The 12032-nt window shown below is 53.3% G+C and overlaps 1 protein-coding gene across 1 annotated transcript; it reads right to left on the reverse strand.

The window, feature by feature from the left end:
* Nucleotides 1-7021: 7021 nt before the first annotated feature.
* Nucleotides 7022-7456, reverse strand: HRG_01329 (uncharacterized protein; the record flags this gene model as incomplete). The annotated part of the gene is made up of 1 exon (XM_044859800.1): nucleotides 7022-7456. The coding sequence occupies one exon, from the start codon at nucleotides 7454-7456 to the stop codon at nucleotides 7022-7024; it is 435 nt and encodes a 144-aa protein (XP_044726200.1).
* Nucleotides 7457-12032: the final 4576 nt, after the last annotated feature.

A 12032-nucleotide genomic window follows, 5' to 3' on the forward strand; every position in this document is an offset into this window, starting at 1 on the left:
AACCGGACCTGCATTCCCGCCTCTGCGTCGCCTGCCTGGCAGCACGCTCAGTCATTGTCGTACCGCAGCGAAAAGAGATTACACGTCGTCGCTTCGCGTTTGCTCCCTCCTCTTGTCCGTTGCTGCGAGGCAGCCATCACTGCTTGCATGCGTTCATTGACCTCTTGCAGGCGGGTGAGTACGACGTCCGCTTTACCCTCGCCCCGGGCTCGAGGCGGATCCTCCGAGTCTTCGACCCTGAAGGGGTCGACGTGGTAGCCGTTCTATCGCATATCAAGTATTATCAGGGAGTAAGTACCCTTGTGCCTTGCCAGTAGCGTGGCAGGCGTCTTCAGGGTCCTTTTCAGTGTTAAATTCTCGGCAGTACACACTGACTCCATAGCGGCGTAGGCGGCGGTAGCGGCAGAGATACCACGAGAAGCTGTCACACGATGCGTAGAGGAAGACCGCCCACATGCAAAATTTTGCGAGGCCGGCCAACCAACGTCAGATGCCGGGCGGCGAGCGGGTTCTGCCCACACACCGAGAACAGAACTCATTTCACCCTTGCAGGAAGGGAACATCCGCGGCGCGGAGCGACTCGCCTCTGAACTCTTATGCCCCTGTCGGCTGGGAAAGCAAGAAAGCACCAGATTGGCTGTTCATTAACGAACCAAAGTAGAGAGGACACTTCGCCGTCGGACCCTTCGCCTTTTGTCCAGCCGTGCGCAATGGAGGAGTCTGCCACTGAGAAGTACAGCAAGCCGCAGGTCGCGCCGACAGTGCCCAAGTCTTCATCAGCTGCCTCCGCTGCCGGCGGCCACGAGCCAGCAGCCGCGACGGCGCCATCGCCAGCCGCAGGCTTTCGAGAGTCGTCCTTGGCCGCAGGAGCAGGAGCGGACGCCACCGCAGCAGCTATGGTCGGCGACGAGTCATCACGGCAGGCTGTCTCTCACTACCCCAAGCGCAAGCGCGCCTGCTTGTACAACGACCTGAGCGAGAGCAAGATGGAGATGTCTCAGCCAGCGTCCACACAGCCCATGGCCGTTCATCAAACCCGCTTTCCCATCGACCCTCTGCCTGGCACCCGCCCGACACGAATCCTTCTAGGATACTGGAATCTATGTTTTTGTTGTGCATATATGAAGAGAATACACTCTGTATTATGTACTTATAGTAGTAGTAATGAATTAGCATTTGAGACACCTTTACTAACAGATTTTATTAAGGATATAGAATAGCGGGCAGCGATGCTGCAGTCTATACGATAAGATGGAAGAGACTGCAAGTGTTTTGAGATCCAGATGCAAGGATCTAATAATTAAAATCAATATACTTGCTAGAGAAAGATATGCATCATTACCGCTTGCTAGATATACCATGCCCCACCCCCCTTTCGGTAACACCCACCTTTCGGTAGCGCAATTGAAAAAAACTCCACCAAAAGTCTACCATTTGAACTACATGAAATATGACCAGAACTCGAGATTATAAACACCAAAAATATATCATTCCGTAGATAAATGGACGCTCCTATCTGCACCGCGCTTTTTTTACCACTCTCCCGGATCTGGTGGTGACAAAAAGGGCCTCAGGTGCCGTCCTGACTTCCATCACTGAAGCTGACTCCACCTCCGAGACCACCTCCTCCTCGATCGCAGAATTCGGCACAACGGGCATCTCTTGACTTCTACTTTGGGGAATGGCTTCCTGGGCCACAAAAGCTTCACTAAGAGTCATAAAACGTCTGTTCGCGTTCTGATTCGCTCTCCTCTTCTTGCTTCTCTGCAGCCGGGCCACTTCTGCCTCCAGCTTCGCAATTCTGTTGCTGTGCTCAGCAACCGTTTGTTCTTGGGCTTCAGAGCCTCTAGTGATCACAGCGTAACTCATACGAGTGCTAGGAGCCTTGTTCTTTTCGAAATCGCGAATCTGGCGGCTGGTTCTTGGGTGTATCATCAGGAGCCAAAAGCGGCGCAGAATTTGTAGATGTCTCTACCGGATCTGCGTGAATATCTGCATGCCGGAATGCCTCGGATCGTGAGATTGGCCAATTTCCAGTGACCCTCCAGCTGGACAACATATTCTTTGCTGTCATTCCGACCTCACGTGCTTTGGCATGGGCGCATATAAACTTGACCTTATCAACGGGGGCAGAATCCGTCAGACAAGTTAAATTCTGAAGTTATTTCCGATGCGCCGCTTTGAAAGCCTTGAAAACACCGTTATTCAGTGGCTGAAGGCCATGAGAGCAGTGGGAAGGAAGGTAACAGCAGTAGACGTTGTTCAAAACGCACGTGGCCATCCATGCATCCTGGTCCCGGTTAATAGTGATTTCTAGGGAGATAAATACGGAAACGCACCGTTTCATGGCTTTCATGTCCATTTAATATGATCAGCCTAGCACCGACTCATCGGCAGGCTGCGTCTCAGGCAAATAGACTCTCTCAAGCCACTCAATAGCGACAGGTGGTCCATCCATCCGTTCGGCGAGGTAATGTAATTCCGGTCGGCAATTTTGCCGAATTCCGTCACGAACCACTCTTTCTGGAGTTCTTTGCCCTTGAAAATGATACCAGGAGTAAGGGCACGGCCATCCGCAGTGATGGCTTCGATAAATGAGGTCTAGTTGCGGGACTGTGGTCCCTTCAGCAGGGCCTTCCGTTTTGGGTCTGTACTGCAAACCACAAGACTTTCCAAACCTGGAGAAAAGACGCTGGTTAGTTGGAATAATGAACGGCAATTCAAACGCTCACCAAAGCCAACATCATACCGCCCTCGGCGACATTCACGATATTCTCCGGTTTAATCCGCCCATACCCCTTGTCCCTGATATCGCAGTACCAGTGAACCGCCCGAGGCGTGAAAGTGTTAAACCTGTTAGCTTCCTGACGTCTTTCACGCTTGTTTTTGATCTCCGGATGGCGATTGATGAATTTGGTGGACCGGCTGCGGCCTGCTGTCCGCTTGTTGTTCAGTTGCGTTTTAGAGTCTCCACGCAGGCGTGGATCGGTCTATTGGAGGGAGCAGAGCCAAGAGACTCTTGACAGATGATATAGGAGACAAACCGAGCCTTATGATTCTTTCTCAAGTGTTTGCGAGCCTGGATCTGATCAACCAGGGCTGCTTGGACTTTTGTCAGTCAGAATCATGCTGCCGAGGTATGTCGTACTTTTGAGCGGCGCGATACTGTGACAAGACGTTGTTTGTGATTTACTATATGACAGTTGCGTTTTTAGCCTCAACGTAGACACGTCAAGGCCGTTTTGAGGTCTTTTTGGACATGTGGTGGAGGAATAATGAGAATAATCATCGTCGGGAGGGAGAGGAAGATTACGCGGCTGAATGGTAATTTCGCGCGCAACATTCACACAGACCACAGCGCCCTGTGGAAATATTTAACTACCAAAAACTGGAATTCGGTCAATTCTCTATCTGCTCCAAGTGACTGCTTGCGAATATCTTTAAAGTTGGCTGCAATCGGTGTAAGTGAAATGGTAGACTTTTGGTGGAGTTTTTTTCAATTGCGCTACCGAAAGGTGGGTGTTACCGAAAGGGGGGTGGGGCATGGTATTATGTCAATACCATGTGCTATTCCAGTAGAGCATGTAGTTCTTGCAGAGAGACCATATGCAACTGACATATTTCCATATGCCGCGTCTGCTATGTCATATGATCCTAATCTTCAGATGAGTACTACTCCAATAGTTCATTTTCTAGCACTAGACATATGTAATAATTCTGATCTAGACTATAAGACATCTAGGGACTGGTTCAGAGATAGCTGGAAGTATCTGAACAAAGGTATAGTATTACTAAATGTTTGTACTACATATAGCTTTATGAGTAACGACTCCGAAAAGGAGCGTGTTACAATGGAGGAGTTTATACGTGATATAATATCAATATCCCTGAAAATATCAGGCAAGAAGATACATATGTATGCACTAGGAAACCCTGCTCGTCATAGTGCCGGAAGGATACGATCAAGTATCGTTGAATCTAAGAATAGAGTGACTATCCATGAATGTAAGAATCCAGCAGGGTTTAAACATAAACTTGGCGACAAAATGTCGCCTGATTTTACACTAGATGCAAAGGCACTCACAAGACTGTTCGTAGGTCTGATAAAGGAAACTACTAGATCTAACAGCATTCTCTCAGAGGACAACTACTTCAGGATGTCTGCAGGAGATGATGATTTGTCTCGACTTGCAAGTCTTGGTGCTAATGCAGGCCAGTCATTCAAGGATATAGGAGCTTATTTTAAGGAGAATACTGGGAAAACAGTAATGAGGAATGATGAACTATTCGATCGTGCTGCACAGGAGATGAAGGAATTTGTCATACAGCTTTCAAACGAAAGAATCAAGCTATTATTCGCTCAAGTATCAGAGCCTAAGGGAGCTTCCAAGTCTGCATATATTAATGCTCGATCCAATTATAATAAGAATAGTTACAGCAGAGGCAGTTCTTCAAGGGCGTCAGTTCAAATAACTCCAGGAAAGAAGCAGAGTATTGGATTTGGAGATGATGATATAACAGAAGAACATCCTAAGGCTAACTCTAGCGTTGCGAGCTCTGCTAATACTAGATCTACTGTTAATACCCCGCAGACTCCAACCCCTATGCGACATCCTAGATCTATATCAGGACTGAGCTCAGCCACACGTAGAACTGTAAGTATAGGTTTTGCAGATGATGATGATAATAGTAGTATTACTGAGAAGACTAAGGATCAAGACTTTGATATCAATATAACTCCTGACGAACTTCAGGACTTATCATTCGTGTCAGACTATATTGATCCTTCTAGTGAAAAGTATAATATTGATACTGCAGTTATAGAGTTTGTACAGGAGTCTATTAGAACTAAGCGTGCTGTATCAGGAGTATCAAAGGATGTCTTGACTATTATACGTGACACCCGCAAGGATCCTCGTCAGAAGTCTATCGAAACTGCATTAGGATATGATGAGATTGGAATAGTAGATATACCTAGTGGTATCCGAGGGTTTGCTGAGCGCCGCTGATCTGGTCGGGTGGGGCAATCCGAGAATCAGCGACCAGGCGGGCCAATCGTATCTGCGGATATCCACCCCACCCGAACGGCGCGCGCCGTGGATATACGCAGATATCGGTGCCCCCCGCTGATTGCGTCGCTGATTCGATGGAGAAGCCGCTATTCACGTTCGCTACGGCGCCCTGTCCACTGGAATTTTAGCGGGCGACCCGACCAGGCGGTGCGCATCGTGATCGCTAGATAGGCATCTCTCGTCGCCGCGCGCCACCCCGCTCCAACCCGGACTGGTGGTCACTCGCAGGCTTGCCTTGGTCTTCCCCGTCACGATATATCCCATGGCCCGGACGCCAAATCGACGGAAGGCGAAGACAAAAGCGGGGCCCAAGCCGAAGCTCGTGTCGAGAAGAAGGGTCTAAGACTTGATCCTGAAGCCTGATAGCTAGCTGAAGGTGTAGGGATGAGACAGGATGAAACTGGGATGACGTGGCAAGCTGACGCGGAGAGAGGGTACCTATGCATTAGTAAGTCAGCAAGGAAGGAGATGGAAGACTGAAGAAGAGAGGGCAAAGGGCATAAATGGGAGAATGGTACAGCAGACAGGGAGGGAAAATAAAAAGAGAACACATGCATCCTAAAAACATTATGCCCCTTTGCCCTGCTCTCTACGCGAGAGCTGTGGAGTTATTGTGGATTGATGTCTTAACTTTCAGTCGCGTAGTAGTAGTAGTAGGATTTATTTCGCCCGGAGGGAGGTCCCTATAAGGCCTTTACACTGTCTAGAGTACAGTTCAACACGTTTGTTCCTTGACTCCCCAAGCCCCACAGATCGATCATCTTACGCTGCGCCAACCGTACCACTGTTTCGCTCCATGACAGACCTGCTTGAAGGTCAATTTCTCCAAGTGTTCAGCATCCTATTCCCAGCAACTGAAGCGCGATGTGTCGAAGTTGAAGCGTGGTTGTGTTAGTCATTGATGGTGGTTGGTACGCCGATTGTGTTTCTCATGACGCTGTTCCCTGTTGACGGGCGGGAACCCGGGTGTACCCTGTTCGCTCAGGGGTGCCTCCAGCCGGCTTCGAACCGACCCCTCTGCGACGCAGAGGCTCCAGACGTGTCACCACTACGCCATGGAGGCCTTTCAGTCGCGTGTAAGTCCGGCGGGTCACGGGATCCGGCAGATCATCGGAAAATCCCTTACATCGGCTCTGACCAATCATAACGTAGTCACGGGTGATTCACGGTTAAATCTGACCAATGATGGTTCTGCAAATTAATAGTAGGGCCAATTAAAACGCTGTGCTAGGAAACGAGAGGAAGGCTCGCCAGCCGCGGCTCGCGCAAAGAAGCCTTTCGGAACGAAATTTGGCGACAAGAGAACCGGAGAAGAGTTGGCTACAGAAGAGAGAGAGAGAGTTGGCGACAGTAGATAGGAGACAGGAAGAAGAGTGAGGTCGAGATACGAGACACGGCGAGAGACGTAGAGCATTATCGTGAGTGAAACCGAGACAGAGCGTCGGGGAGGCAGGCTAGGCCGCTGGAGGGAGATTTTGTTTAAAAGGCGCAAACTCAAAGGGCGTGGAGAGACGGCAGGGTTGAAGAGAGATGAGTGGGTAATGCATGTCTGGGCGAGTGGAAGGCTCGGAAAATTTACATGTGCTACCGGTATAAGTCGTAGGTATAAACAGAATAAGGAGTATATTGGGGAAGTTTTGACTTGATCGTCTTCATGAAAAGGAGAACAAGAAGAGAAGAGAATGTGCTATTCGAGCCTTTGGCAGTTGATTTTGAGGATGATGAGACATGTTGTCATGTTGTATTGTTTCGTTTGATGCTTTAAAGTTTAGAGAATATTCTTGGGCGGACGTCGGGCGCGCAGTGGTCGGGAAGATATCGACGCGGGAGGTCTGATAGAGCCAGAGGCGGATGTGTCTTGGTGATTGACCTGTTCGGTGTCCGTTTCTGACTCTGCGGGTCTTCCGGGACAGAAAGGAGGAGGTATCGGATTTGGGGAGTCTTGACCGTCACAGTCGGTGATTATGGTGGAAGTTTCGGGAGAAAGTCGCGGTCTCTTGGTTGGGGTTTGGTAGGGATCGGGCATTGACCGACTTGATGCCAGCATAAGGATCGACTGGGCCAGAAGCATGCGGCGTGGGGGAGGCGGGGCTTTGGGCGGCCTTGGGTTTCTTCGTAGAGGTAAACCTGGCCAACGCAACGCTATAGTCCGAGGGATTGCCGACCGCGCTCTTGGGTGTCGTCGGCAGTAGTTGTGTTGCAGAAGCCTGGTCGGACATGGCCTTGTCGTGGAAAGTCCACGTGTCGGGGACGACGATGAAGATATAGTCTTGGTCGAAAGCCGGGGCATGTTTCATGATCTGGTGATCCAGTAAGCCGGCGATTTTGCCCGTACAGGTGAAGAGAGCGTTCGACTGGAACTGGCTGTCGCGCCTCTCGGTCATCTTCTTGCATAGGAGGTCCAAGGATTAGCGTGAATGGGGAAGATGACGAAAACTTGGAAGGGTGAAAGCCCTTGAAGGGGTTTGCCGGGAATCCCAGGACAAATAAAGGTGGAGAGCTGGACAAAGCCGCAGCAGCTCAGCTGGGTGTCGTCAAGGGCCGCAGCCGAGTTTCCATGCAGGAGGTCGCGGCCGGAGCCGATGACAGGTCCCGTGAAGGAGACAATGGGTTGTATCGTTGGGAAAGTATCCACCGAGCTGAGGTGCGAGTGACAATTCTATGGATATCGTCAGGGAGGGCAGTGGCGACAGAGATTTGGAGCATAGACTCACGGTTGGTAGCTGTGATCGCGGACTATAAGCGCGGGGACGGTGTATTCTGTGATGTTATCATCGTCCGACTCAAGCCATCACGTCGCTCGATTTCCCACGTCAGGGCAAAGGGATGAACACGGCCGACCATGAAGAACCATTGCTCGGTCCATTCCGAGGAGATTATCTGTTGGTTGTATATGGAAATATTAAGGCTGAAGAAGATGCAGGTCGATGGATTGCCAGTATCTGACCGGATTGCTGCATACCCGGAGTCGACAGCCATGAGGGCGTGGGAAGGAAGACCCTCGCTAGGGTTTCTGCGTTGAGCCCTTTGACACGATGCTCATTCTGGTAGGCGAACCTAGCCGGGCAGCCGGGCTGGACAAAGGCCATCATGGACATGTCGGCGCCAGCATTTTTCTGGCTGTCAAGAGGTTGCCGCGGGAGGACGAGGTATCGACGTTGAGCTGGGAGGCCGACATCGTGAGAACATGGCAGATGTAGTCACCGTGGAAGTGTAAATGAGGGGTTACGCAGAGTGGAGGTGGGCATCCTATAAAGCAGGTTTTCTTGCTGCTCGAAAGAGGGCTCGCGGCTAGGGTCGGGGAGACTTAAGAGTCAGAGAATGCTACCTAGGTGATAGATCAGAAGCGGGGGTATGCGGGAATGAGCTGGCGAGGTTCTTGAACAGTCTCGACCATCTGGTTCTATGGTCGTGAGTGAAGTAGGGAGCCGGGGGTTGGAAGTTGAGTAGGGGTGATGGCTATGTCGCGAGAAGTTGGAGGTCGGCGAACAGTAAGGTTAGTGTGGGTAAGTCTGCGGAGAAAGAAAGTCCAGCAGTACCCTTCGGTGTCATCGTTGCATGGAGTAGATAGCAAAGGCGACAATAACGAATGAGAGTGAAGGAAAGAAAGAGGTTATGGTAGTATTGCAGGGGTCCCTTTTTGACGGTCGTCGGTAGTTGGATGGGCATTGCGTGCGGCTGAGCGAGGCGGGTGCCGACCGTGTCGAGTCCACTATTGGGACACGGTGAAGTCGGATATAGGGGACGACCTGAGGAGGAGGATGCGAGTTGGTCACGAGAACTCTCCAAGAGGGTTTGCAAGTCGAGACCCGGTGGCTAGCGACTACAAGAGGACAGGCAGGGGATCCTGGCTGTCGCTTTAGCATGAAGGCCGTTGATGCGACGTTGGTGGTGGCGAGGGAGCAAACCTAGCCGGGTAGTCCGGTTGCACGAGGGACACCGTGGACATGTTATCGCCGGCAGCCTTTGGCTGTTGCTCGACGAGGTGGAGTGGCAGATATTGATGGAGCAACTGATGCGCAAGGTGGGTGGGACGGCGTTGGAAGGGCCGGAGAGTATGGTTGGAAGTGTGCGGCGGGCGGTTGGCGCGGCCACCCCATGTGCCGGAGGTCGGCAGTAGCCAGGATTCGCTGGAGTGCGCAAAGAGAGCACGGCGATGGAAGGGCCGCCTTGGCAAAGCTGGGGTAGCAGGTCGCACGTGGAGACCAGCCGAGGGTCGGGACGGTGGACGCACATAGGGAGGGTAAATGGGGATTACAAAGGGGTAGTATTGCATCGCTTCGGTACCATAGGCAAGCATTATAAGGAAGAAATGCCACGGCCATGAGAGTAGTGATCGTTAGGAAGCTTCCCACTCGGAAAGAAATAGTGTACGCCAAGAAGCGAGATTATCCAAGTGGAAGTGCTCCGAGCCAAAACTTTCTAGCCTGTTGCCAATCCACGCTAGTCGACGTCGAGGAGGCAGTAGCATGGCGGACAGTCCTGCAGGGAAGCTAGGCGAGGCGGCCGCTCACCGTGGAGCCTGTTCGTTGTCAGTCGAGGATGGAGAAGAGGGTAGGAACGGGGGAGTGCCTGTTTCGGGGTGCGGAGATGATACAGGGCAACTGCCGAGAAGGGGCACGGAGCACGGGAGACAAGGTTGGGGCGGTTCGGGAGATACAGATCAGTGGCGAATGAAGCATTAACGTTCCGGCTGATTCAGCCTAAGCAGTCTGCGGTCGAAGAAACCGCATGGAGAAAGCATGCAGAGGCGATCACAAAGTCACTGCCGAGAAGACCGCCGCGAGGCGGTTTGCGGTCAAGCAGAGCACGGAAGTCCCGTAATTTGGTCAGCAGCGGAAATTCCGCGCAACGTCAGTCACCGAGTCCGCTTCCGAGGTTCGTGTTGCCTACAGAACGTGGAGACCAGGGGGCAGTGGGCTCTAACAGTCCGCCCCTTCATCGGCCGTTTTTGCCCCAGGAGAGGGTCCTGAAGGTGACGGGCAGGGAGATAAGGCGGCGACCGGCGGTGTCCCGGGTGTTCGTTCGAAAAGGGACCGACGCTCCGACCTATCCAGCCCAAGGATACGACTTTCCAAGACCTAAGACGAACGGCGCAATTTGCAGCATCGATTGCATGGGGTTTGCCCAAGCTCCGTCGGGGACCGGTTCGGCGGCCAAGGGCACAGGTGGGTGTGGACGATGGCGCAGCAGAGGCAGCGGACGGCTCGCTGCGCGGACAGAGGCAGTCCCGGAGGCGGGAGAAGAGAGCCCGTCTTCCTAGCCGGGATGGGCGCCCGATAAAACAGGTCCGAAGTGGAATCGGAAGGCATAGGAGACGGGAGCTGCAGGCCGAAGACCTGGCGAGTGTGCTGCGCTTTTTGGAGGAAGACTTTGCCTTGAAGGAGAGATTGTCTAACGATCAGACGTGGTGCACGCCAATACCGCTCGAGAGGAAGGTGTCGACGGTGCGAGACTTCTATCAGGCGTTCCACGATGCGAGCACGTTGCCGATACGGACCTGCATGGTGTGCTACCGCAAGTGTACGAGAGGAGAGTTGAGGGAGATTACATGGGATCATTGGCTGTCAAGTTGCGTATCAAAGGGCGGCCGCTCACCATTTTCATGCCGGAGTTGCTTTCCTGAGGGCGAGTCCGTGTCGGTGTGCGCCGAGTGTGGCCGATGCCTGGCGCGCAGGAGCCTGTCGCCGGCGATCCACCTTCACAGTCGCCTTGGCTGCGAGCACATGTTGACGATGAGCTCAAGGGACTGACGCCGGTCGAAGAGAAGCTCATCTCGCTGAACTCATGTTACGGGTTTGTCACGAGATATAGCATTCCGGGCGGGCAGAGGCAGAGCGTGAAGTATCCGAGGCATGTCAGGGGCCACATCACGGTGTTTCCGAACAATGTGCAGGAGCTGGCCACCAAAGTGCTCCCGCACCCCCTTTTGCAAGCACTGGACGAGATCCACATCTCGTGGCAGGGCGCGGAGAAGCCGGCACCGAGCGACCTGTCGAGTCTCTTGTCGGTGAGGCGGCGGGTGGTCGAGAGGGCCCTTGTCTGGCTGAAGCGGAACAACCCCCACTACGCCGAGATCGAGATCGACGCGGCGGAGATGGAGAGCTGGGGAGACTCGATACACGGGGTACCGTCGTCGGTGTGCGATCGTATGGAGCGGAACGAGCCGTCTGGGTGGGAGAAAGCGCGGACGGCGCACGTTGTGCCGCCCACGGAACGCGCCATGGACGAGGAGGGGCCGGTGGAGATCGAGGAGCTCTTCGCCCTGCTCAACCAAGGACAAGAAGCCGGCGGCCAGGGTGAAGGTCACGGGCCCAACGGAGAAGGCGCGGTTCGCGATGGAAGTGACGCCTGCCCCGACCAGAACGTTCCAGCGATCAACGAGGTGACGTCTTCTGGCATGTTCGCGCTCGACGGACCGCCAGACGTCGCGGACGTGGAGAAGCTGCAGTTTGCCTGTGACGCTGTTGGTGAAGGTGCCGACGACGGCCGTGCGGCCCGAGAGCGTGGGTCGGGTCCCTAGCCGGGGTTCGGGGCGTGGCGACGGTGGTTGTGAGCCATACATCCGGGTTTCGCGGGGTGAGTTTACCGATTCCTTTGAGGCGTCCTTCTTTGCCAGGACGTTCCCGACCCTGTTCCCATTTGGCGTTGGGGGACCAAGGCTGGTTGAAGAGACCATGGTCGACGCGGGGAAGGTCACGGCCAACTTGCGAGGCAGGGCTGTCGAGGCAGAGGCGGCCGCGGAGACCCGTATCGTCTCGAAGCTTGAACCTTCAGGCGTGGGCCGAGATCGTGCTCCGGCGCCATGGTGGTCGATTTGCACTGCACCACATCTTCGCATTTCTCGTCTTCAACATGGGGGTGCGATCGAGGAACCGCCGGGTCAGCATGTTGAGTGTGGGGAGGAAGAACTTCCGCAAGGTAGAGCGCATCGTGCGTTCGATGACCACAGAAAGGCTA

Source organism: Hirsutella rhossiliensis (assembly GCF_020360975.1).
Source record: "Hirsutella rhossiliensis strain HR02 chromosome Unknown scaffold00001, whole genome shotgun sequence".
NCBI classification, from domain to species: Eukaryota; Fungi; Ascomycota; class Sordariomycetes; order Hypocreales; family Ophiocordycipitaceae; genus Hirsutella; species Hirsutella rhossiliensis.